The sequence below is a fragment of the Colius striatus genome, chromosome 2 (assembly GCF_028858725.1).
Source record: "Colius striatus isolate bColStr4 chromosome 2, bColStr4.1.hap1, whole genome shotgun sequence".
Taxonomy (NCBI): domain Eukaryota; kingdom Metazoa; phylum Chordata; class Aves; order Coliiformes; family Coliidae; genus Colius; species Colius striatus.
Window position 1 is genome coordinate 79,440,835 of NC_084760.1, and position 26,024 is coordinate 79,466,858.

General features: G+C 36.9%; 1 protein-coding gene across 2 annotated transcripts in view; it reads left to right on the top strand.

The window, feature by feature from the left end:
- Nucleotides 1–26,024, top strand: part of DNAH8 (dynein axonemal heavy chain 8) — a 136,092-nt gene that overhangs the window by 21,991 nt on the left and 88,077 nt on the right. The window contains exons 17-30 of one of the 2 annotated variants that reach the window (XM_061991265.1): nucleotides 1,263–1,382; nucleotides 2,073–2,205; nucleotides 3,501–3,607; nucleotides 4,523–4,629; nucleotides 6,031–6,130; nucleotides 6,635–6,815; nucleotides 7,872–8,062; nucleotides 8,979–9,105; nucleotides 11,176–11,411; nucleotides 16,466–16,570; nucleotides 17,552–17,665; nucleotides 18,026–18,088; nucleotides 18,839–18,939; nucleotides 19,855–19,992. In XM_061991265.1, the coding sequence (XP_061847249.1) occupies nucleotides 1,263–1,382; nucleotides 2,073–2,205; nucleotides 3,501–3,607; nucleotides 4,523–4,629; nucleotides 6,031–6,130; nucleotides 6,635–6,815; nucleotides 7,872–8,062; nucleotides 8,979–9,105; nucleotides 11,176–11,411; nucleotides 16,466–16,570; nucleotides 17,552–17,665; nucleotides 18,026–18,088; nucleotides 18,839–18,939; nucleotides 19,855–19,992 (1,823 nt within the window). Of the gene's footprint in view, nucleotides 1–1,262; nucleotides 1,383–2,072; nucleotides 2,206–3,500; nucleotides 3,608–4,522; nucleotides 4,630–6,030; nucleotides 6,131–6,634; nucleotides 6,816–7,868; nucleotides 8,063–8,978; nucleotides 9,106–11,175; nucleotides 11,412–16,465; nucleotides 16,571–17,551; nucleotides 17,666–18,025; nucleotides 18,089–18,838; nucleotides 18,940–19,854; nucleotides 19,993–26,024 lie in introns of both variants that reach the window. The other variant, XM_061991266.1, reaches the window with a different exon arrangement.

The window sequence follows — 26,024 nt, forward strand, 5'->3', positions numbered from 1 at the left end:
AGCAGGCCTCCCCCTTGCCTTGTAACTAGGCTTGTGGCCAGTAAAATCATGAACAAGATTCTAGTCACCTTCTATTAATATGACTTGTAACTCTTTTTTTTATTTAATCTAACTGCAATGTATCCTGTATCACTGGAGTAATCTGGGATCTGACTTACTATTACTGCCTATCTGCCTAAAACTGCTGTTAAAACAGCAAGAATTCTGCAGGAGTCTAGCGTGGATAACAGCATGGGGCAAGAATTCTTTTCTATTCCATCAATTCCTAAATGTTCTGGACAGAAAAAAAAGAAGTTTGAAAAAGCTACTCTAGTCTTGGGGTCACTTTCTGATGACGTTCTCGAGGCATAGGAGAGAATTATTTTCATTGGCCCTCATTTATAGAATCTCTAAGGCTAATTGTATCAAAAAGTGATCAAGAGAAGCTCATTCAAGAATCGGATCACTGCATTTATGATCCAAAAGTAGTCTGTGAATTAATTTGACTTATACAGCAAATTTTAAATTATGATGCTGATAACCAGAAGATTTTGAAGAAGTAGGTGGAAACACCAACTCCTCTAAAGCATTCACTTTCTCAAGGATTAATGTATCAATTTCCAACACAGAACCAGCAGATATTTCGAGATGATAAAATTTTGGTTTTAAAGGACTTCCTGGAATGAAATTGTACACAGTACTAATCTTCTAAAAATTGTGTATCACTCTGTGAAGGATTTCAATACATACACTCTTAGCAATTGAGTTCTTGTTTTCTGTGACAAAAGTAACTATGTAATTTCCAGACTTCTATCTGTTCTTTCATTGTTCATATTCTGAATTATCTGCAATGGGACATGTTAACAAAGGTTGAATTTTTTTGTAGGGTGCTTGTCTCCCTACTGATAGGGAGATAACAGAAATATCTGTTAAATAACACAGAGGGTAATTCACAGTAAAATCAGACTATATTTAGGTATTGTAAATCTCCTCTAAGTTACCAAACTCATGAGACATTGCTATGCTTTCTTTTTTCTCTGCTGCTCTCATCTTGTGGTCTTTTGTATTGATGTTTGACCCCAGGGTTTGGGTTTTGTTTTTTTTTTTTTCTGTTATGATTCACATTCTTAAAGACTCTTCAACTGTGTAAGGTTCTTGCATTTTCACTGAGTAGAGTTAAAATGTTTTATTTTTTTGCAAAACATTGTTCACCTGTTAAAATTCTCTAAAATAAAATGCTTTAAAGATGAGTGTATGGCATTAAGATGATTTTCTCTTTTTAGATTAATGATTTAACTGAAGTGCGGATTGAGTTAATATTAAAGGAAATATCGAACACTCTTCTAATTGTCTTACCGGTAGATGGCCCTATCACAGTAGAGAATATGTTGACCCGCAATGAGGTGTGTGCCACATTCATCTTCAAATTTGAACTCTTGAGTGTGTTAAAAACTATGCCTTAATGTAAATTAATATGAAATTATTAATGTAAATTAATATAAATCTAGAAGAGAATTGTTATCACTGTCAAAACAAGGAAATTTTATTTAACTGCTTCACAGTTAGAGAAGATTTTTTTAATGAAGATACTCAGACATATGCAGCTTACGTTTTTTCCTATTTTTTCCAAAAAGGCAGCAAAAAATACTTTCCAACAAGTATATTTGAGAAATTAGGAGTGGTTTTTATTACAAATGAGGCTAAAAATATATTTAGCTAGCTAATTAATGCAAGTAAATGAAATTGTTAAAGACAGTTGAAAGAATATTTCTATAGTTTCAGATTCAGACTGTGACCTCCATTCAATATTCAGGATTATCTTCTAGACCTTAAGAATACCATTGCATCTGAAAAATGTGTTTTGGTTTTTTTTAAGCATTAAAAATATAGTGTTAGTATAACAGAATATTTTTGTAAATTTGAATAAAGGTTTGGGGTTTAACTTCTCAGTTCTCATTTTTAAATGTTTTTGATTCATCAAAATATTCTCAGTCTGAAGAGTACAATATTCAGGGAAATGTTTTGTCTCTCCATTAAGAGGAACCATAATAAGTTAAGGTCATACATAATAAATTGATATTTTTATTTAACAGGCTTATACTAAAGAATGTGCTGAATTGTTGAATCGTAAAAGCATGCACATTGAAGATGCCGTTCAAGAACTAATATCTGTATTTGAAAAGAGTTATGAAATTAAACATTCCAAGAAAACCTCAGAAAAAACAGGTAGATAATGTTGATTATATAAGTAAAAGTTTTTGACCCTTGTTCTGTAGACATAGTTAGTATGTATCAAAATTGAATTGTTTCAGCTAAGTTTCTTCAGACTTCTCACTCCCATTACAGTTTCATCTGGGCCACACTTCTGCCTTTATTTACCACCAGACCACTAGCATGGGAAATACAGAGCTAATTCATTATTTACAGGCTTTCTACAATTAAACTTTCCCCTTCTGTCTAGATTATCAATATATTTTCTCTAGAGGAAGAATATTATGGTTCCATTTCTCTTAGTCATAAAATCTTAAGGGTTGGAAGGGACCTTGAAAGATCATCCAGTCCAACTCCCCTGCCAGAGCAGAAACACCTAGAGTAGGTCACACAGGAGCTCATCCAGGTGGGTTTTGAATGTCTCCAGAGAAGGAGACTCCACAACTCATCTGGGCAGCCTGTTCCAGTGCTCTGCCACTGTCCTGGTTAAGAAGTTGTTCCTTTTGTTTCTTTGGAAAATTTTATGCTCCAATTTGTACCTGTCACTCATGATAACTTGTTTCCCCCAACTCTTGATAAGTGAAATACACTCAACCATGTCAGATATTTGATACTGTCCCTCCCATGGTGACTTTTCTGCCGCAGCAGAATTGTACCTGAAACAATGGTGCTTTACTTTAAAGTAGTACAGTCAATTGACTATGAATTGCTAGCATATGAGGCTTGTGTATCAGCTCACAGCTGATCAATATGGTGGATTCCCACTGCTCTGAAGTGTGTTACAAAGATTTTTAGAAGGTCATGTACTGCTATAAAATAAGTAGTTTACAATTGGAGAAAAATATTTTAATTTAAAGAAAAATGTATTTTTAGGCTTAATCTGTAATACAGCTCCTTTTCTTACACAAATATTTTCTTTCTGGGTTGTTTCCTCTGGACAGGCATAGTCAGGGCCAGGTAGTTCAATACAATGCAAACCAGAAAAACCCGATGAAATGATCATTCTCTGTATTTTGTTAAATGGTTTGGTTTTTTTCCCATTTCCAGCAGATATATCCATGCCTATCTACCTAACCTTAATAACATATTTGTAATGCATGGTGTTTGTTAGATTAAGGCTTATAGTCTAGTGTCTTAACTAGTTTCCTGGTGTAGAAAAAATATGTAGGAAATCAATTACCTGATCCATGTACTTCTAAAATAAAAGGCAATATTGTTTTGCCTGTAAAGAGAATGGACAGCATGCTACAAAGCAGAACACAGTGTATAATTAACAAAAAAATTATTTTATTTTTTAAAAAATTTTACAGCAAAACGTATAATGTTTGGAAGTAATGAAGAAGAGAGACAAAAGAGTGCTTCTGCAGCTCTTCATGGTGATACTGGAAAAAGCCGTGATAAAGATGAATTTAAAAAGGTATTTTATAATAAGTGATTTTTTTTTTTTTTCAGAAAGATTAGTAAACAGCATCTTGAATTTTGGTAGCTGGATATCTGTGTTATAGAAAGACGTCATATAGGGAATGACAAAAGTCATGTAAAGATGATGAAATAGCTTACCTACAAAGTGAGTTTAAGATAAGATTTTAGCTTTCAAAAGTGCATTCCATGTTATTCCAGTTATCACATTTATTAAACAAATTCTCCATATGTGAGTGTAAATGTTTCAAGAGAGTGTTGTGCCTAAACTGTAACATGGACTTTGCTTCTTGGCTGGGCAGAAACATTCTTACTATCCTCCTCGTCCAACTTCACCAACAAAGATCATCATTGTACCTTTTCCTTCAAGAATACAATCTCTTCATATTTAGCAAAGGTCAGAAGATGCAATAGAGAAAAAAAACTCACAAACTTGCAAGCACAAATGCAATACGGTTACAAGGTTGCATTTTGTTATTTTATTCTAGTGATCATTACCTGTTGCTGTGTTTTAATATTTTTCTTAATCCATTTACAGTCAGGTTTTAGTGTATTTGTCTCCTATTTGAAAAGGGTACATATGCACTAATGTTCTTGGATGGTTGATAGTGTGGGTTTTTTTTTTTTTTTAATATTGAGTGCTTTTCTGAAGGAGTGTGAGACTTCAGCCAGATCTCAGTATTCTGTCTTTGCATAAGACAAATTGAGTTTCCTCAGATGCTATGTTCTCTTTTTCATGCAGCCTTTACTTACTTACAATCTATTTCCCCTGCCCCCCTAAATTGACCTATTGTGTTTCCAATGCAGCTTAGAGGAAAAATTCCTTCCTATTTTTGACTTAAGCAATTTTGAAATAATCCTCACATTCTTGTCTGAATAAAATACTAAAAAATGGGTGCTTTATTTATTACAGAAATCTAGAGAGTTGATTGCCTATTTCAGTCACCAGCTGCTAAACAGCCTCCAGAGAGCCACTCGACTGTCTTTGGAAAATCTTAAAAAAAGAATATTTGTTTCGAAGTAAGTTGCAAATAAAAGATTCTTTCAATAGTGTCATGAGAACAAAGTTATTTCTGTAAGTAATATAATAATACAAATGTACATTCACATATGTAAACATGCATGCAGGTATATCCTTTGTCAAACAGTTCCAGCTTTCTTGGCCCTTTTAGTTCAAGCTTTGGGCTCATATTTTTGTTTTATGCTTTCCTTCTTTATTCTGTTGATTTTACTCTATGCACTTTGTTTTGTGCAGAAATGGAAGTTTATTTCTGCTATTGTTCCTTCTCTGCTTGCACTTTTTTTTTTTTTTTTTTTAATTTCGATATGTCTCCCTTAGGACTGCTTTCAAGATGCTGTTAGTGTAACTTTTTGTCCAGCACAAATGACTAGAACCTAAATGATCATTGTAGGTCATAAATGGCAGTGTACCCATATGTTCATCTCATTTCAGATTATTTATGCAAGCATAGCTATGCACTTAGAGTTATTTCCTGTAGGTTTAAGATCATCCCTGCACTTTTTATGAATTCTATAGGATTACAGCAAAACCCATGCAATTTATCATTCTCTTATATTCTGTGGCTTCATTACTTTCTATAGATTCATCTTTGCTTGAACAGACTTACACTTCAGAAGTTGTGTTGCTTCAGTATAATATATTATATATTGAAAAGCCTAATTAAAATTCTATTACAATAATTTATTTTAAGCAGATGAAGTTCATGGTATTCTGTCATTAATCTGTGTTGAAGCTAGAGTTGTGGGGTTTTTTTCTGCAGACATCTTTCATAGAAAATGTATTAAAATCCTAATTTTATTGAAGTGAACAGAAATTCATTTGGGTGTGTTCTTTATATTTGTCAATTATCTAATATTATTGAATCCTTCCTTATTTGGTCCCCGTGTAATATCATAGCTTTTATAAATTTTATTATGCACTTTGCTTTTAGTTTTAGTTTTGAATAGGTTCAGGTCATGTATTTATCATTTTGCACTAGCTTATCATCTGAAACTTTGTTTTTCCTGTTATGTTGGATACTTATCTAAAATGCGATGAGGCAATTTTTACTCTTAATAGATTGTTACATGAAATGATCAGTAAGATCTTCTCATGCCCTACTCAAATGTCAGAGTTCCATTAGTCTTAAACTGAGAGAATAAAATCCAGAATAAAAAAATATTCTTGATAAAGATTCTGAAAGCAATGGCTGGATCCAAGGTAACCTTTGCTGAATGATGAAGCCCTGGCTATTTTTTTACCCTTTAAAAAAGAAGCTTCTATAAGTTTTATAAAGTAGTTCCTAACTTAATGGGAAAATTCTCCATAGAGTTTGCCCAGGAAAGGTAGCTCAAAATTATATTACTAAGATAATTTTGGGGAGTTTCATGGTAAAATATTTCACATTTCAAAATTTTCAGCAAAACTACACTTGAGAGAGCAACGCTTTCTGTTCCAAGTAAATCTGAAGAGGATGCTTCTTTTCTAAAAGCAGAAGTACACCTTGCTGTTCCCAATGTGGTAAGTTGTGTCATACAGGTAAGGTCTTACTGTTATCTCTTCATTTGTGCAAGTGCCAAGTTTTTTCTTGCAGAATTTAGTATTCAGTGGTAAAGAGCAACAGAGAGGAGGATCTCAGCCTGAAATATCTAATGCCTTGTGATTGTAGAATACGGGAAACAAGGCTTGTAAAATATTCTTACACATTATTAAAAATCATTATAAAATTCCTGATTAAAATGTTTGGAATTATAAAAATAATTGTAAAAAAACCCAATGAATCTATTGACTTATACATTTGCTTGTCATTTTTCTCACGGGATGACTGTATGAATAGTAAGTCAGTACAGTATGTTTCGTTTCTTTAGAGGTAATTCTGAGCCAGACAAACTGTTCAGATTTTATTTTCTAGTTTCCTTTCTGGGGCAAGTTCCGTGATTCAGCATGAGTGAACTAAAACTGAAGTCTTAGAAAAATGACGATCAATTGCATTTATTGCAACAATATTTCAACTGTTTTAAATAGGTAATAGTTCCCAGTTTAGATGATATACAGCAAGACATTAATTCCCTGATTCAGTTAATATTGGAAGTAAGTCGTGGAGTTGCTCAGTGGGGACAGAGACATTTGCAAAAATCTTGTTTAAAAGCAGAACCAGACACACAGCAAGCAGGCTTGAAAGCAACAGGAAAAATATCAGGGCAAAGTAAGTGGGTTTTTTTTTTTCCCTCATTCTAACTTTTTACTTTAATTAAAATGTCTTATATAAATATTTGTGAATAAGCTCACTTTTAGAAGAGGCCAACTGTGGATTATCTTGAATTAATTATTTAGTTTTATTTTGAATTAGCTGTATTTTTCAGAAATAGCTTTTCAGACTTATGTAAGTGTTAGAAGCAATAAGCAAAAAAGAAATCTTAGAAAAATTGCTAGATTCTGAATCTCCTAAGTAATTTGAGGCAAAGTAGCTTGTTAATTGATCTTTTTACTTACTGTGAAATGTAGCCATACGATATAGTTGAAACCATAAATGATTGTAGACCATCTCTCACTGGAATATTGAAATAGAACAAGAGCTAGTTTAATAATTAGATTTCAATAAAGAGGCAGGAGGTTTAGGAGTCTGAAGCTTGCCCCCTTTTTCTCCCCCCTTTTTCCCCCCTTTTTTTTTTTTTGCTTTTTCCCCTCTTCATTCAGATCTAACCTCTTTCAGACAGGACTCAAAAGATTTTGATGTTAGCAGTTTGCAAGATGAATGCAGCTCAAAAACATGACAAACTTTATTTCTGCACCTATTAATATGTATTTGGCAAAGTTAGTCTCTCTTTTTGAAATAACTAACCAGAAAATAAAAGAAATAATTTATTTGGAGTGTGGTAGAGTTGAAGAAACTTTCACTGTTTTAAGGGGTTTATGCAAGTAAGAAACTTTAATTATATAATTTGTTAAGAAATATAACACAAAATGTTTGTTCTAGTTACAGTTAAATTAAAGTGGAGAAAATGGAATCTGTGAATTTAAAAGACTATTTTCTTTCCATTTGGAAACACTCACTGAATTGAATTTGCTGTAGCTATATAGAGCCTTTTCTGAACTAGCTGTTTATACTTCCATATTAAGCAGTCAAACAGACATTTAAAGAAGGATATTCAGCCTTACTGAAGAGCATCATCACCTATCTTGGCATTCATAGGTTTATAAGAGAATTTTAATCATACTTTTAATGGCTCATTTCTTTACATATCATTTTATTTTACAGAAGGACCTGAAGATGTGCTCATCAGAAAGCTAAGAAATTTTTACTCAGGTGTTGCAGAATATGAAGATGTTTCTAAATTAGTTGTACTTCTCTCTTCTTCTGTAAATTCTTTAAGAGAAGCAGCTAGTGAAGTTCTGCAGGACTTTCAGAAATACAAAGAGCTGTGGACGGAAGACAGAGATGCCAAAATTCAGGTGAATTTAATGATGATCACCTACATTAGTCTTCATTCATCTTATCTTTTTAAATCAGAAAACACTGAGAAAAAAAAACCTGAGGAAAAATATATAGAAAACATATTAATAGCTGAAAATCTTGTTTTGTCTTTTATTAGTAATAGTAGAATGTTTCCTATGCAGAAGTAATAGCATGCTACTTAATTTTTGTGTTGGGATTTTACATTTCCTTCTTCTGTGCCATTTTAGATACTGATAAAGTGGTCTTAATTTGTTTGTTTGTTGCTTTAATTTTTATTTGTGGAATACTGGATTTTGGGCCACAAGAAACTACTTCAGTCTGACATGATGTATACCACAACCCAATTCTTACAGCGTCAATGCTGACAATTGTTCATTTTTCTCTATGGAGAGCATTTACTTAAAGTTTAATATATATTTTTATCCACCAGTTTTCCTGTAGCTATTTTAGGAGATACATTCTGCATTCTCTGTTCCAAGGAGAATCCTCTACTCCTTGGTTGTTTAAACTCTGAGCTGAATCCACAGGTGTAGTAGGAAAACATAGTGTCTACTCCAAAAGTTTGTTTCCAGAAACTGGAAGTCTCTGGGACTTCTGCTTCAGAATATTTCCCACTGACATTTCTTTTTTGGTCTCCTGTTTTCACAAAATGAGTAAGCTCTTAAAATATCTTGGATGTTTGTTTCTCATTCAAACTTGATTGAAATTTCCAAGATTGAGTTAGTGTGAAAGAAACTAATAGACATGAATGCCTCATTACATGCATTTTATTGTGTTAGCAAAGCTAAGAAGACTAAAAACAGATATAGTATTCATATACACTTTCAGTAATTCGTGAATAACTGTTGATGCTTGATTTGCCAAATATATGAAGGAGGACATTTGTTGATTGACATTTTAAACTACGTATAGGAATTTTTGGCTAATTGTCCATCTCTGTCTGAAATTAAAGAAGAAATACTTCACTATGCTACATTTGAGCAAGAAATTGAAGATTTAAATCTCATTATTCCCCTTGGTCCAATTGAACTGGATACAGGTATGACATTTTCTTATCTTTCTGTGTACAATAAGATAATGTAATTGTCATGTTACTTGATTTATTCTCAGAAATAAATGTTTACGATACGAGTAGAAATTACTCAAGAGACCTCCTTGACTGATCAGCCAGGGCTCACTCAGACCCTTCTAAGACACCTGACTTGAAAAAGCCCTCCATTCCTCTTGCCTTCTCCTCTTTGGAGCAGTGAAATTAATTTCTGTCCTACTATGAAGTTATCAGCCTGTCTTGCTAAAGAGTTAATGAACGTATATTGCCACTCATCTCTGTCAGTAGGTCAGCCAATGATTATAAAGAGCATTGAAAGCATAAATCACCCTCTTCAGCTTTGATGTGAGACTAGCACATAGCTACATCAGCTTCTTTTTCACTATCAGTGTTTGAACTGTTTCAGAGATAAGTCTGCTTAGCTATTCCCATGCTTAGCATCCATAGCTCTCAAAGTATTCCATGTTTTGCTGTCCTCCTCTAGTGTCTTTAAAGGCAGAGAAGCAGGTACCAAGACCTGATGTTGAAACGTGCTCCCTCACACAGCACGTGTTCACAGAATCAGAGAATCACCGTTCCCTCAGTTCTGTACAACATAACACTGTGCTGTGCCTCAGTATCTGGCCGTCTGTGGCCCTGACAACATGGTACTCATTGATCATGTCACTTTGAAGAACAGTCAAGGGTGGAAAAATGTATTGTCTCTAGACATCTGCTTGCTGAAGAATGTATGTGCTGTGACAGAGAAGCAAGGATTTCAATGCCATTTATCCCTCTCACCCTGCAGATTGTTATGTATTATTATGTCTTCTCTGGACCAGTGTCACTGTTTTGTTTTAGTTGTTTTATACTTTCTGTGGCATATGTTACCATGTTTGCTATCTAAGGATAAGTAGCAAATATCCTTTATCAAATATTTCTAATGAGCAACCACCATCTTCTGAGAAATTAGACTGAGAAATCACCTCTGTACAATTTGTCTTCCTCATACATCAGAAAAGACTGAAGCCTCATATTTTGATAACTAGCATTCATTTTAGGATATTGGTGATGTATTATCCCTAGCTTTTTTTCAATGAAGAAGCAAAACTTGTCAGACTGCTGACTGCATATCCTCATTCAGTTCCTGGATGCAACTTCCTGTTAGTGACACCACTCTGAAGCCAATTCTGAACAACCACTCTGAAAAACTTTTGCTATCTCTTATCCCGTGACCTGGAGTGATGATAAGCAATGCATCCAAAACAATATGGATTTTGTTGATGGTCACACCACTCCCTCATCTGTGACCACTGCATCAAGAACAAGGACTCAGTTTAGGTTTGGTAATTGGTTTATTATCATTTACATATTGTAGCTTCTGGACAGGGTAGAGTACTTTTCCTGAATTACCCCTGGCCTTCAGGAATCAACTGTTAATGCTAATAGCCATATTGTTAAGAAACTATATCTACTGTAAAATGTTTTGTGAGCAGAAACATTGTGTGCTGTAAGTATCTTTTTCTTTCCTTCAACAGAGTACAACATGCTGTCTGTTAAAATCCTAATTTAATCTGATGATAACTTAGAGTACCTGTCTGTTCAGTGATAGTTTATGGTTATGTATACATTATACATTAGTTATGTGTTATTATATTGCATATGATATAGTGTGCCATCTTACAGTTTTAGTTGCGAAGTATTCCAAATCCCAATACTGAACTCTCAAGATGACATTTCATCAGTGGGTATAAACCATTTAAAAATAACTCATGTCTATGCATTTGTGTAATGTATCAAAGATATTCTCTGAAAAGCTACATTAGTAAGTATCATTTTGTTCTTTATTCATCTTTTCTAAATGTTCTATTAGATAAGCTTACCAATACATTTTACAGATATAATATACAATAAAACAACAGAACTATATTTAAGTCTAGTTGAAATTAGTTTGAAACTTTTAAATAAAGTCACTGGATTGCCTGTCTGCTTTTCTTAATTGAACCGTATGTGATAATGTGGTGGGTTTTTTACATAAAAAGATGAAGATATATATTAATTGGTTTTTTTTTTTTAAATCAGGACCACTGAAAAGAGCTTTAACAATTGAAGCCAAAGCCTGGAAGATGCTCCTCTGTCATTATTTAAATGAGGAATATAAAAAGAAAATGACAGACATGATGTCCTTCATAACTGAATATTTGAAGAAATTGTCTCGACCTCTGCATGACTTAGATGATGTCAGATTTGCAATGGAAGCTGTATCTACCATACGTGATAATACCATACAAATGGATATGACTCTGGGACCTATTGAAGTAAGATTAATTTTTTATATCTGGATTAAAATAATTTGTGTTATAGGTGTTATAAGATAAACTAAGAACCCAAAGAAAGAATTTAATAAATTATAAATCCATATTATATACTTTGCTAGATGCTGTACAACGGCAGAACAAAAACTTACTCTTTCTCAAATAAATTATAATATGAATACAATCTCAGAGACAACATGCAGAAATGAGAGGATGAGAGCACAAGAGAGGGCAACAATATTCTCCTTTTTGCTATGTGCTTTACTGTTAGTGTTAATCTTCTTAACTTTCCTGTATCTATAAACAAGCATCTTGATCACCTAGCCTCTTTAAATATAATTAGAATGTATCATTGTATGCTGTTGGGATCTTGCAACATTCTTCTAGTTTTCCCTATAAGAAATAGGCTAAAACAAGCCCATTAAGTTCTACATATATCCTTGGTATTTATTATCACACTCTGAAACAATCAGATTAATTAAATATGTTTTTTCATCCAACTGTTGGAGAGGAAGTTGCATTGCTGTATAGTAACATTTTCTTTCTTGAAGACTGTTCTATTAACGTGATATCAGAAATGACTTTCAGTGGATGCTTATCACTTTTGATAGTTTTATGTTAAGTTTTGTCATAGCAATTTATGTGTTGGTTTGTAAGCCACCAATGGTACAGAGACTATTTAAAAGCAAATATAGTCAATTCTGTGATCCAAAAGAGACAGAGGTTAAACAAATAAAGGAAGAACCTGAACAATAGTTTCAACATTTAAAGTAATATTCAGATCTAATAAATGTTATTTTTTAGTCTGACTGTCTTCAGGCTGAAGATAAGGACTTGATGATCATACTCGTAGATATTAAATAAAACAAACAAGCAGAACTGAGTTTAGCACTATCTATTTGGTTTTACATATGTAAGAAGTGATGTGACATCTGTAAGCACAAGGTACAAAAAGTTATGAAGTATGAACATTTCTTATGTATTTATACTGCTTCTGGCAGTTTGAGATTAATATTAGGATAAAGATTCTTTCCCAAACTACTTATAGGCTATATATCTTGCAAACACTTACTCACATTCTGTGTTAACATAAGTTCATTAATATCAGTAGAGCTAGCCATGTTAACAAGTCATAGATCTTTCTTTCATGAGCTTTCCTTAAATAATGAAAGAATATAAAGATGATAAAATCAAGACATGAATATAGAACCATGGCAACTGATCAGTAATTTCAATGTTTTGTCTTATTTCATTAGTGGATTTAATTAGAGCTTTGTTGATGGAGTTATTATTCATGATATTTCTTAGCAGAATATATTTGAGGAAAAAAGGTCTGAATGTAAGGGAAAGTGGAACAGAAAGGACAATGTGGATTTATCAAGGGAAAGTCATGCCTGACCAAACTGATAGCCTTCTACAAATAAATAATTAGTGAACTAGAGACTAGGGTATATTGTTTATTGTGATGGTAGCAAGGCTTTTGATGTTGTCTCCCATAACATTCTTATTGACAAACTGATGAAGTGTGGACTAAATGAGTGGAGAATGAGTTGCATTGAAAACTGTTAGTCTCCAAGAAGAAAAAAAAATCTAATTAGAGGCCAGTAGCTAGTGACATAGCCCATGGGTCAATACTGGGTCCGGTACTGTGTATCTGGGGGCCAGACTGCACCCTCAATTTTCCAGATGACATAAAACCAAAAGGAGTGGCTGACACCAAGGTGGTTGTACTGCCTTTCAGAGGGTCTAACAAGAGACCTTGTGAAGTTTAGCAAAGGGAGATGCCAAGTCCTGCTCCAGGAGATGAATAACTCTAGGCACAAGTGCAGACTAGGTAGAAAGTAGCTTTGCAGAAAAAGAACTGAATTTCTCAGCATACACAAAGTTGAACATGGACCACCAAAAAAGGTTAAGAGTATCTTGGGCTGTATTAGGAGTTGTGTGGCCAGACGATTGGCAGAGATTATGCTCTGTACTCTGGGGTGGGGAGATCTAGGCTGCTGTCTCATTGTGGGCTTCCCAATACAAGGAAACGTGGACATACTGTAGCGACTTCAGTAAAAGCTGGTTAAGCAATTGAAGAATCTGATATGTCAGGAGAGGCAGAGAGAGCTGAGAAAATTTATTCTGGAGATGAAAGGTGCAGGGGGTTTTTTATCAGTGTATAGATACCTAGTAGGGGCTAGGAAAGAAGAGGGAACCAAACTCTTCTCAGTGGTAGCCAGTAACATGAAAGGAGGCAATGAGTACAGACTGAAATACAGTAAATCCTTCTAGAGTTAGAACCAGCCAGAAAAGTTAAGGGAAACAAGAAGGGGTTTTTCAGGTACATTGGCAGTAAAAGGAAGATTAGGAGGAATGTTGGCCCACTACTAAACACAATGAGTTCCCTGGTAACAGAGAATGCAGAGAAGGCTGAACTACTGAATGACTCATTGCTTCAGTCTCTATAGCCAAGACTGACCCTCAGGAAGCTCAGTCCAGCAAGGATAGTAGGATGGCCTGGACAGCAGAGGACTTGCCCTGAGTGGAAGAGGAAGAGTTTAAAAACTTGTTCGCCAGGCTTAATTCTCATAAGTCGATGGGTCCTGATAGGATGTATCTGAGAATGCTGAGGGAGCTGGATGATGTGGTTGCTAAGTCTCTCTCCATAATTTTTGAACAATCATGGAGGACAGGTGAGGTGCCTGAGAACTGGAGAAAGGCCAATATCATGCCAGTCTTCAAAAAGGGCAGGAAGGATGACCTGGGAAACTACAGGCCAGTCAGCTTCACCTCCATCCCTGGAAAGGTGATGGAACAACTCATCCTGGATGTCGTCACTAAACATATGAAGGAGAAGTTATCAGAGGGAGTCAACATAGATTCACCAAGGGCAAATCCTGTTTGACCAACCTGATAGCCTTCTGTGAGTGCATAACCGGCTGGCTAGATGAGGGAGAGCAGCGGATGTCATGTGCCTTGACTTCAGCAAGGCTTTTGACACTGTCTCCCGTAACATCCTCATCAGAAAGCTCAAGCAGTGTGGCTTGGATGAGTGGACAGTGAGGTGGATCTAGAGCTGGCTGAATGACAGAGCCCAGAGGGTGGTGATCAATGGCACAGAGTCGAGTTGGAGGCCTGTGGCCAGTGGAGTTCCACAGGGATCGGTTCTGGGTCCACTCTTGTTCAACATCTTCATCAACAACCTGGATGAGGGGACAGAATGTACCCTCAGCAAGTTCACTGATGACACCAAACTGAGAGGACTGTCTGATTCCCCAGAAGGCTGTGCTGCCATTCAGTGGGTTCTCAACCGGCTTGAGAGTTGGGCAGAGAGGAAGCTCATGAAGTTCAACAAGGACAAGTGCAGAGTCCTGCATCTGGGAAGGAACAACCCCATGCACCAGTACAGGCTGGAGGTTGACCTGCTGGAGAGCAGCTCTGCAGAGAGAGACCTGGGAGTTCTGGTTGATAATAAACTGAACATGAGCCAGCAATGTGCCCTCGTGGCCAAGAAGGCCAATGGCATCTGGGATGCATCAAGAAGAGTGTGGTCAGCAGATCGAGGGAGGCTCTTCTCCCCCTCTACTCTGCCCTGGTGAGGCCTAATCTGGAGTCCTGTGTCCAGTTCTGGGCTTCCCAGCTCAAGAGAGAGAGAGAACTTCTGGAGAGAGGCCAGCACAGGGCCACCAAGATGATCAGGGGACTGGAGCATCTTCCTTATGAGGAAAGACGGTGGGAACTGGGGCTGTTTAGTCTGGATAAGAGGAGACTTCAGGGGGTTCTCATTAATATTTACAAATGTCTAAATAGTGGATGTCAGAAGACTGGGGCATCCCTTTTTTCAATAGTATCTAGCAACAGGACAAGGGGTAATGGGGTGAAGCTGGAACACAAAAAGTTTGATATAAATATAAGAAAAAGCTGTTTTCCTGTCAGGGTGATGGAGCAGTGGAACAGGCTGCCCAGAGGGGTTGTGGAGTCTTCTTCCTTGGAGGTCTTCAATACCTGTCTGGATATTTTCCTATGTGACCTGATCTAGGTTGACCTGCTTCTGCAGGTGGGTTGGACTAGATGAGCTCTAGAAGTCCCTTCCAACCCCTACTGTTTTATGATTCTACCATTCTATGATTCTAGATTCCATTTAAACCTGAGCCAAATTTATTGTGGGGGTGCTCAAAGACTTGAACAAACTATTCAACAGGTTATGGACCTTGAAAATATTCAAAACCTGACTGGACATACTCCTCTGATTTAGAGGACCCTGCTCTAACAAGGGGGGATTGAACCAGGCACTCTCCAGAGGCCTCTTTCAGCCTCAGTGGTTCAATCTACATTCTCTCAGAAGGTAAATAGAAAAGAATTCTAAGGACAGGATTAACAACTGTATTTAAGAACCATCACAGCTGCACAAAATAAAAGTTATAGGTCAAAGAAGTAGCTAACTATAGTGCACACTGCTTTGTCTTCATTAGCAAATCTTTTGCCTATCTGTTGGGAAACTATAAAATATGAAAACAATCTTATTTTTCAATAATGCCAATTGTGTGTGAGAAGGATACTAAAGCAGATCTAGTTGGACTAGATGATCTCTAAAGGTCCCTTCCAACCCTACCGTTTTATGATTTTAAGCTATAAGAAAGGTTCATTAAATAGTTTGAAAAACACAATAATAAATATTTTATAAATGATATGGCAAAATATTTAAAAATATGTAGTTTAGTGTGCATAATTATTCAGTTAGAAAAAAATCATCAGAATCTACACTCAGATATAATGTACATCAATGGAATAAAAATACCATTGAAATGATAAACTATTATAGATGTATTTTAATATTATTGTAATGTGTTTCTATATTATTTCTAGTATTTCATCTAAGATATCATTGAAGAAATATTTTTACTGCTGTTCCCTACTTCTTCATTCATCATCCTTCTTTTAAAAAACCAAATATTTTATACCTAAATTACATCAACAGATTTTCTTTGAAATGTTTCTAGCAAGTTGGATCTACGTTCCTGCAAATTATTTTAAAATACATCATTCCTAAGCTTTTGGTTTTTTTTATCTAGGAAGCTTATGCCATTTTAAATACATTTGGAATTGAGGTTACAAAAGAGGAATCAGAAGGAGTTGATACACTCAGATACTCTTTTAAAAAATTACAGATCAAAGCTGTAAGTGTATAAAACTGTTATTTTCCATTTATTTTCATGTGCTTTTTTTCAGAGTATAAATGACAATGTGGGATAAATTGTCACATTATTCTCACTCTTGGCCTCAGTTACACGCTAGGGTCTACACCTTTTATTAGTATGTTCATTTTCTCTTTTTTTTTTTATAGAGCTCTTTGATATTTAAATATTGTTACAGCTTTTAGAAATATACATAAAAATGTAAGAAAATGAGAAAATTATTATGTTTCTCCACTCTTTCTGCTCTCATTTCCATTTTTTTTTCATTCTTCTCAAATCAGGAAGATTACTGCCCTTAGATTACCTGTTTTTAGCCAGCGCCTTTACGTTGTGACTATGCATTTACTTTTATTGCTTAGGATGGCCTTATGTCCCTCTAAAGCATAATGTTTATGGAATATTTTCTGTAATGTAGATTAGATGGAAATCTGTATATATTTTGTTGGAATAATTAAGTTAGATCCTGTCTCACAGATCATTTTGTAAAGGACTTGGGAGTATATTTTACATTACCAATTCATGCAGCTCTTAGTTCTTTCTCTCAAGCTTTTGAACAAAGAATACGAATGTTGTTAAAGAGAAGGCTGAGCCACCCATGAGGAAGAGAACCTTAACACTTTTCCAAAGGGAGATTTGTGAGATTTTTTTGGAGGGAAGGAAGAGAATAGGATTTTCATTTTTTTTCTGTGTCCTTTTGTTGCCCCACTCCCTTGTAATTAAATGTGTTCACTTAAAGGTGGAATAGCTGGAAGGCAGATTTTGTTATGGTTTTTCTTTTCCTCTCCACTTTTTGTCTCAAAAACATCTAGTACCATAAAAGAAAAAAACCCATCTATTTAGTGTAAAATAATTTTTGTTCAGATTTTTAATACTTTTTATTTCTAATTTTGGTTTATATATAACTCAAAAATATCTTCCTGATTTTAAAAGAAATAACTTTGATTTTAATCTTTTGTATACCAGACCAGAGTTCAAGATGAGCTGGTTCAAGTTCAACCCAAATTTAAGAGCAATTTGCTAGAATCCGTCACAGTTTTTCGGGAGGATGTGTCAAACTTTGAAATGTCATATGAAATGGTAAATGAATCTTTTAGTTACGTGTAAGGCCTGTAATTAGTTTTTTAATACCTTTGGTTTACAGCAGCAAATTTTATTCTGTTCAGCTACTAGATGTTTGATGCCACGATTGCTAAGCAATCATCATTGTATGTAAAAATTTTCTGTATGAAGAAGTAATAGTACACACAACTTTGTAAGAAAATAAAAGAATCTCTAGTGGTACAACTTTCCATGAAGTCTTAATTTAGAAATTCTAGCACTTGATGTGAAATCTTTGCTCATACAACAACATTAAAATATGATGACCTGTAAATATACAGTTGCCTTCAGTCACTTTGAGAATTAATACTCAATTTTTGTTCACTACTTGTTTGAAAGGAAGGACCTATGGTTCCAAATATTCCACCACAGGAAGCTAGTAATAGGCTACAGATCTTCCAGGTAAGAAAATACATTGTTGTTTCCAAGTGTTTAAAATTAGACCTGCTATTTTCCATCAAAACAAGTTTAAGAAAAAGATCAGTTTACATTCTTTAGTAAATGTGTCTAGGTGTCTATTCTGTGTAGTATTATGTTAACTATAGTTTCTGTCAAGCAATGTTTTCCTTAATGTGGAAAGACTGGTTGATTGATTGATTGATTGATGTGTAACATTGCTTCACTGTTTGCATTTTGTGCGGAGAAATTATTGACTTGAAGTAATAAAAGTGGTAGAAGAGGAAACAGTACAATAACTCAATTGTAACTGAAGCCAAGTTACATATGAGTCACATTACCCAATCTCTTTATCTTTTAAAAATCACATTTTCAGTTAGATAATTGTCTTTCATCTTGGTATTTGTTTGTTATGAAACTTAGTTTATGGGTCCATAAACAGGTTTTAATCTATTTTTAATCCTTTTGCTGTGTTTGTTATTTTGGCAAGAGAACATTTTTTTACCTGTGACTTGTAGCTGACAAAATAGCAATTCTTTCCCTTTTTTTAAGGTGATCATATCCTTTGTACAGCAGTTTTACTTTGAAAGTAATTTTGTTTCTTGGCACTCTTCAGTGGTGTTTGCAGACTGTATATTCTATTGTCTGATAATATTTTTTAATTTATTACTGTCAAATAATTTATTATTAGTCAATTTTTAATTAAAGTTATAAACATATTTTAATTTTTTTCTGTATGAATCCTCATTTTATCAGGCTAACTTTGATGACTTATGGAGAAAGTTTATCACGTACTCATCCGGTGAACAGTTGTTTGGATTGCCTGTCACAGATTATGAAGTTTTGCATAAAGTCAGGTAATTGTGGAAATACAGCTGTCTTAGGTGTTAGCATTAGGTATGCTAGAAAGGCTCAGGATACACCAAAGAGGGAAATATTGCTATATAAAGTATTTCCATTGCCTTAAATTATTTTTTTAAACAGGGTGATGCGAATTTTAGAGGTCTTATTAATTTGCCAATAAAATATAATTTTATTTACTTATTATGGTAACAGAACCATACCAGATTATTTTACTACCTGTAAATATTGTATAATGGACCAGAGTCTGCATCCTAGAAGTATATAGATTTATTTATAAGTAGATGAGCAAATATATTGAGTAAATATAGTATTATTTATTGAGATATGGTACAAAGAGCAAACAGGTAAAAGGCAAGGAAAGGTTATTGTGTCATCATATATGAAAAATATAAACAAACTTTTATAAAAGTCAAATTGTTTTGAGCAGCTGCGGAAATAAGAATCAGATTCTAAAGTTTCTGCAGCAGCCACTTCAATGGTTTGATGATGATTCATGACAGATGAGGATTTGACCCTTTTTGACTGTTTTTAGGTCAGCATTTTAGTTCAGATTCAGAGTGCTTCCAAAAGTAAGTAGACTAATTGTCCCCACTTACCATTCACTGATTTGCACTGTAGACCCAGCTCAGGGTACATAAACCACCTTCCTTTGGGATGAATGGAAATTTTATAGAGCTAGACTAAAGCAAAATTCCTTAAATTTGTGTGGATACCAGGTCCATAGCACCAACTGTCTGCTCCTTTTTTGTGGATTTTATTCATGAAATGTTCTTTTCTATATTAAGAAATACAATCCAGTTGATCTACTTTTTTTTCCTAGTAATATTACATATACCATGTATTTAAGCATTGTGAGATATCCAAATAGCTGATGAAATTATCTGTATGATTATTTTTTTTTTTCCTAGGAAGGAGTTAGGCTTGCTGCAGAAATTGTATGGATTATATGATACTGTAATAAACAATATCAATGGTTATTATGAGATACTTTGGACAGATGTAGATGTTGAAAAAATTAATGCTGAACTTCAGGATTTTCAAAATAGGTATGTTCATTATAACTGATGTTAAATCCATTAAGATTTAGGTGACTCCAGTAAAGCTATTTGACGTATTTAAATACAAATCTTCCATGAATAAGGTTTATCATAAAGTAATGAGATTCTTCAAGAAAGAGTGGGATAACACTATACATTTAGTGAACTGGACTTGTAGTTTTGATAATTGAAATGTGCATGTGGTCAGTTTAAGAGTCAATGTTATTTAAACCAATCGAGGTTAGAAGAGCTGAACATTTATTTCAAGAAAGTTAAGTTTGTCAACTAGGAGGACTGGCTCATTGACTTTAAGTCCTGAATATATAAATAGCATTTCTGAATCATTTAGAATACTGTGTCATTTTTTAAAAAAAATATTTATGTGATTTCAAATATGTTAACAATGCTGAGGGTCTTAAATAGTATGAGCTTGTACTGATTTTAACAGCGTTGAGAAGATTAGATGTAATTAGTTTGATTGAGGAATATTTTCTAACATTTTGATTTAACTCTAATATTTTCAAAAGTAGTATGTTATTTTGGGAAGAAATATACTATAGAAGATGAACATGGGGATTATTTTACAACAGAATAACTGAATCATTGAGTATTGTCTCCTAATCTTCGGCTACCTAATAGAGTCTTGTTATATGCTTGGCAAGCTCCATCCTTAAACAAGTCCAGCTTTCTTGGTGCTTTCTTTGGACCCCGAGTCCTCCTATTAGAACAATATTACATAATCTTTCATAATTAATTTCCAAAATAAGGCATGACTAATGATGCACGTTTGCACTTAGTGTACGTTTGTAGAGCAGTGCAGCCCTCTTAAAACAACTTTACATTAATCTTTGATCACATTAAAATCTAATTACTGAAATGCAGAGCTCAACAAGAGGTAAATTATATTACTTTCTGAAATTGACACTCATTTAAGGTAGTTCAAATAAAAGTGTATAAAAGGCCAATTAGTTTTTTAGCTGCAGTGAAGAGGAAAGCCTTCAGAATAAATACTTCTTTCTTAGACTAAGTACTCATCTCACCTATTTATCCATTGTTTCCTTTCATTCTCCATTTTGTCAATATATTTTACCTTTTGGCATTAATTTGGCAGTTTTTCATGGTTTATCAACTGATGGGTTCAGGTAACCCCAGAATACTAGCATGACCTTCTGTGGTAGTTTGAGCCTGGCTGGATGCCAGGTGCCCACCACACCGCTTTACCCCCCACCTCCCGAGAAGCAAGCCAGGGAAGGGGAGAAAATAAGATGGGAATCTCGTGGGTTGAGATAAAAGCAGTTTAATAAATAAGCAGCAAAGCCGCGCGCGCGGGAAGCAAAGAAGAAGCAGATAAGCTGTTACTCTCTACTTCCCATCAGCAGCGATGTCCGGCCACCTCCCGAGAAGCAGGGCTTCAGTACGCGTAGCGGTTGCTTTGGGAAGGCCAGAAATGAATCTCGCCTCCCCTTCCTGCTCCTTTCCCCCAGTTTATATTCCTGAGCTGACGTCATATGGTATGGAATATCTCCTTGGTCAGCCTGGGTCAGCTGTCCTGGCCATAGTCCCTCCCAAGATCATGCCCACTCACAGCTATTGGTGAAGGTGGGGGAAGGAATGCTGGAGGGACAGCCCCGATGTTGTGCAAGCGGTAGTCATAATATTGATATCAACAGTAAGCACAGCACTGCAGGAGCTGCTGTGGAAAATCACTACCGTCCCAGACCCACTACAGTCTCCACCCCTTATTCCATACCATTTATGTCATGCTCAGACAAACCATCTTAACAATCCATATACATTCTTATATACTCTCATTAACCAGTACCCCCACTCTTCAACAGACAAACATCATTCTTGTATTCCCTCTTGCATCTTGCATCAAACAAACAAACAACATTCTTATATCTTTCATCCTCTGTAGATGTTCACTGGAGCAGGTCATAACTTCTGTCTCATCCATCAAGATGAATATCCAGGGGAAACAGTATGTTCAGTGTTGGGCACCAGCACCGGCTTGGTTTGTCCACTTGTTCGGTTTTTCTTTCAAAGTTCATCTACAACAGATAACTCACATAACAGGTTATTTTTCCCCCAAGGTTAAGTCTCCTTGAGGTACACATCGAGTTTCCCCATCCTTTCTCATCACCCACCAAGTACAGCCAGGCCCTTGAGCAAAGACAATCCCACGAATGGGTTTGCCTTTTCCCATGGGAGGTGCAACCCATACTGCCTTCCCCAGCCATTTCCCTGGGTGCACTACGGGGACCTTATCTCCTCCCACAGTATGTAGTGGTTTTGTTTGGGCAGGACCAGGACGGTTAGTTGAACCTCTGCTATTGACCAGCCAAGTGGCTTCTGCTAAATTTTTATCCCACTGCTTCCATGCCCCATTGCCCAGTGCTCTCAACATGGTCTTTAGTAACCCATTATATCTCTCAATCTTTCCAGAGGCTTGTGGGTGATAGGGGATGTGGTATATCCACTCAATGCCATGTTTCTTTGCCCAGGAGTTTATGAGATTATTTCGAAAATGAGTTCCATTATCTGATTCAATTCTTTCTGGAGTGCCGTGTCGCCACAAAACTTGCCTTTCAAGACCCAAGACAGTATTTCTGGCAGTGGCGTGGTTGACAGAGTATGTTTCCAACCAACCAGTAGTTGCTTCCACCATGGTGAGTATATACCGCTTGCCTTGATGTGTTCGTGGTAGTGGTCCAACATAGTCAATTTGCCAGGCCTCACCATACTGAAAACCCAGCCATCGGCCTCTGTTCCAGGGAGATTTGATTCGTGTGGCTCGCTTGATTGCGGCACACGTTTCACATTCATGGGTGACCTGTGTGATGGCTTCCATGGTCAAGTCCACCCCTCGATCACGAGCCCATCTATATGTTGCATCTCTTCCCAGATGTCCTGATGTTTCATGGGCCCATCGAGCTATAAATAGCTCACCTTTACGCTCCCAGTCTAGATCTACCTGAGCTAGTTCAATTTTAGCAGCTTTATCTACCTGTTGGTTATTCCATTGTTCTTCATTGGCACGGCTTTTTGGCACATGAGCATCTACATGACGTACTTTCAGAGTCATATTTTCCACCCGAGCAGCAATGTCTTGCCATAATGCAGCAGCCCAGATGGGTTTACCCTTGCGCTGCCAGTTGGTCTTCTTCCATTGCTGTAGCCATCCCCATAGAGCATTAGCCACCATCCAGGAGTCAGTGTAAAGATAGAGTACTGGCCACTTCTCTCGTTCTGCAATCTTTAGAGCTAGTTGGATAGCCTTCACTTCAGCAAACTGACTTGACTCACCTTCTCCTTCAGTGGCCTCAACAACTCGTCGTGTGGGACTCCACACAGCAGCTTTCCACTTACGATGATTTCCTACCACGCGGCAGGATCCATCAGTAAACAAAGCATAATGCCTCTCATCTTCTGACAATTCATTATATGGTGGTGCCTCTTGGGCGCGAGCTACTTCCTCAGGCAATGCTCCAAAATCTCTGCCTTCTGGCCAGTCCATGATTTCTTCCAGGATTCCTGGGCGATTAGATTTCCCCAGCCGAGATCGTTGTGTAATCAACGCCATCCACTTACTCCATGTAGCGCTGGTTGCATGATGTATAGAAGGGGTTTTCCCTTTGAACATCCAGTGTAACACAGGCAGACGTGGTGCCAAGAGGAGATGAGCTTCTGTGCCAATGACTTCTGAAGCAGCTCGAAGTCCCTCATATGCTGCTAGTATTTCTTTTTCAGTTGGGGTGTAGTGGGCTTCCGATCCTCGATATCCTCGGCTCCAAAACCCTAATGGTCGACCTCGGGTTTCTCCAGATGTTTTCTGCCAGAGGCTCCAGGTGAGACCATGCTCTCCAGCGGCAGTGTAGAGGATATTCTGCACATCTGGTCCTGTACGGATGGGCCCAAGGGCGACTGCACGAGCTATTTCCTGTTTAATTTGTTGAAAAGCTTGTTGTTGCTCAAGGCCCCACTCAAAACAGTTCTTCTTTCTGGTGACTCTAAAGAGAGGGCTCACAAGCTGACTATAACCTGGGATATGCATCCTCCAGAATCCCACAAGGCCCAGGAAAGCTTGTGTTTCTTTCTTATTAGTCGGTTGAGACATAGTAGCTATTTTATTCACAACATCCATAGGCACATGCCGACGCCCATCTTGCCATTTTATGCCCAAAAACTGTATCTCTTGTGCAGGTCCCTTTACTTTGTTTCTTTTTATAGCAAAACCAGCTTTCAGGAGAATCTGTATTATTCTTTTCCCTTTCTCAAACACTTCTTCTGCCTTGTTGCCCCATACAATTATGTCATCAATGTACTGTAAATGTTCAGGGGCATCACCCGTTTCCAGCACAGTTTGGATTAGACCATGGCAAATAGTAGGACTATGTTTCCACCCCTGGGGCAATCGATTCCAGGTATATTGGACACCTCTCCATGTGAAGGCAAATTGTGGCCTGCACTCTGCTGCCAATGGAATTGAGAAGAATGCATTAGCGATGTCAATCGTAGCATACCACTTGGCTGCTTTTGACTCCAGTTCATACTGGAGCTCTAACATGTCTGGTACAGCAGCACTCAGTGGTGGTGTCACTTCGTTCAGGCCACGATAGTCTACTGTTAACCTCCACCCTCCATCAGATTTTTTCACAGGCCATATGGGACTATTAAATGGAGAATGAGTTTTGCTAATTACTCCTTGAGCCTCCAGTTGATGAATCAACTCACGGATGGGAGCCAGGGAATCTCGGTTCGTGCGATATTGCCTCCGGTGCACTGTCCTGGTAGCAATTGGTACCTGTTGCTCTTGAACTTGCAGCAATCCCACAACAAAAGGGTCTTCTGAGAGGCCAGGTAAATTAGAGAGTTGTTTGATTTTCTCTGTATCTACAGTGGCTATACCAAAAGCCCATCGATACCCCTTGGGGTCTTTGAAGTACCCTCTCCTGAGGTAGTCTATGCCAAGAATACAAGGGGCCTCTGGACCAGTCACAATGGGGTGTTTTTTCCATTTGTCCCCTGTTAAGCTCACTTCAGCCTCTAATACAGATAATTCTTCACATCCCCCTGTCACTCCAGAGATCCAGACAGAATCTGTGCCTCTATACCTTGATGGCATCAATGTACACTGTGCCCCTGTGTCTACTAAGGCTTTATACCTTTGTGGGTTTGATGTGCCAGGCCATCGAACCCACACAGTCCAGTAGATTCGGTCATCCCTTTCCTCCTCCTGGCTGGAGGCAGGGACCCTCTATTTCTGTTCTTCATCAGAGTATTCGCTATCTGATCCTTGCAATTGCAGACCTGAAGTCTCCTCATTGGCTTCGAAGGAAGTAGTTGCAGTTCTTCTATGTCTTGGAGATTGTTGATTGTCCTCTTTTGTTTTGGCAGCCACTCTGCTGACAGCCCTCTTGGGCGGTCCTTTTCTAACAGCTGCCTTCCCCCTTAGTTCACGTACACGCGCTTCTAGCTTAAAAGTGGGTTCACCATCCCACTTCCTCATATCCTCTCCTTGGCCACGCAAAAAGAGCCAGAGTTCATTTCGCGGTGTACTCCTGCGTCTGGGACTTCCCTTTCCCCTGGTCGGGACAGTGGATGACTGAGTTCTTGAGGCAGATCTAACAATCAGGCCATCATCCCACACTGATGAGGAGGTGCAGAGGCTCTCTTCATAGTTCTGTAACCAAGAAGATACCCTCTCCACTGTTGGTATGTCCATGTCTGGATGATACACCATTGCCAGGATATTAGAATATGTAGCTGGGGCACTCTGGATCACTTTTCTCAACATGGCCCGTGTACACTGGACATCGTCTGGATCTGTGGAGGCCTCGACATTATCCAGATCACCATAGATGACTTCCAACACAGCTAATTCCCTTAGATATTGGATCCCTTCATCAGCTCTAGTCCACTTTCCTCGGGCATTTACAAGGTCTTCCTTGAATGGGTATCTTGCCCGTACACTTGAGAGGAGTCGTTTCCAGAGACTACAAACTGAGGTTTTCTTTCCAATGCCTTTATCAATTCCCCGG